General features: G+C 65.4%; 1 protein-coding gene across 1 annotated transcript in view; it reads right to left on the reverse strand.

Annotated features, from left to right (window-relative positions):
- The window catches only part of LOC104125757 (F-actin-monooxygenase MICAL1), a 9,354-nt gene that overhangs the window by 1,302 nt on the left and 7,208 nt on the right, over window positions 1-844 (reverse strand). The window contains 2 exon segments of the mRNA XM_035893730.1: window positions 101-186; window positions 303-756. Of these exon segments, the coding sequence (XP_035749623.1) occupies window positions 101-186; window positions 303-756 (540 nt within the window).

The following is an 844-nucleotide window of genomic DNA, read 5'->3' on the forward strand; positions in this document are numbered from 1 at the left end:
AGCAGAGTTGGACCCAATGCCTTGGTGAGAGGAGACACCAGCAAGAGCCCCAGCCCCCACCCAGCTGGTGGGGCCACCGCTGCTCAGGGAACACACTCACCGACTCTACCATGATGCCAAGGTCTATGCCTTCCTCCCCTGCCTCCTCCTCCTCCTCCTCCTCCTCGCTGTCGCTGACCTCTGAAGCTGCCCCAAGAAAAGAGCCATTTTGGGCCGGTGCCTCACAAGCCCTGGGGCACAGCAGAGTACCAGAGGGACCCACAGCCCTGCTCCACCGGAGACTCCAGCTTGCAGCCACCTACCTTCCTCCATGGCCATTTCTTCCTCCTCCTCCTCCTCCCAGGCTCCTTGTACTGGCCCCAGGGCAGGGAGGGCCTTGGATGCTGCTTGGAGCCACAGACGAGCCGGCTTCGGCGGTGGCTCGGGCTCCGCTTCACTGGTGAGGTTCAGTGTGGACAGCTTGAGCTTCTCCAGGGGCGTGAGGACGATCTTCCTCCTGCTCCCGCTCTCCTCACCCTCCTCCGCCACCCCTCGGGGCTCTGGTCCAGGACCCTCCTCCTCCTTCACATACCCCCTGGGCTGTGCCGACAACTCCTGCTCCCCCATGTCCCCAGCATCCTCCGCATCCTCTGCTGTCCCAGGCTCTCCCCTGGGCTGTGGGGCTGCTGGTGGGGGCTGCAGGGGACTGGGTGCCTCCTCCCTGGGGGGGGCACAGGGGCTCCCAGCATCCGCGGGTGGGTGGGCGGCAGCAGCATCCTAGGGCAGAGCCAGCGATGGAGGGGTGATGCAGCACGGGGCTGTGCCTGAGCATCCCCCCCCCCCCGAATCATCTATGGGGATTTAT

The sequence above is a fragment of the Egretta garzetta genome, unplaced genomic scaffold (assembly GCF_000687185.1).
Source record: "Egretta garzetta isolate BGI_Z169 unplaced genomic scaffold, ASM68718v1 scaffold105, whole genome shotgun sequence".
Classification (NCBI taxonomy): Eukaryota; Metazoa; Chordata; class Aves; order Pelecaniformes; family Ardeidae; genus Egretta; species Egretta garzetta.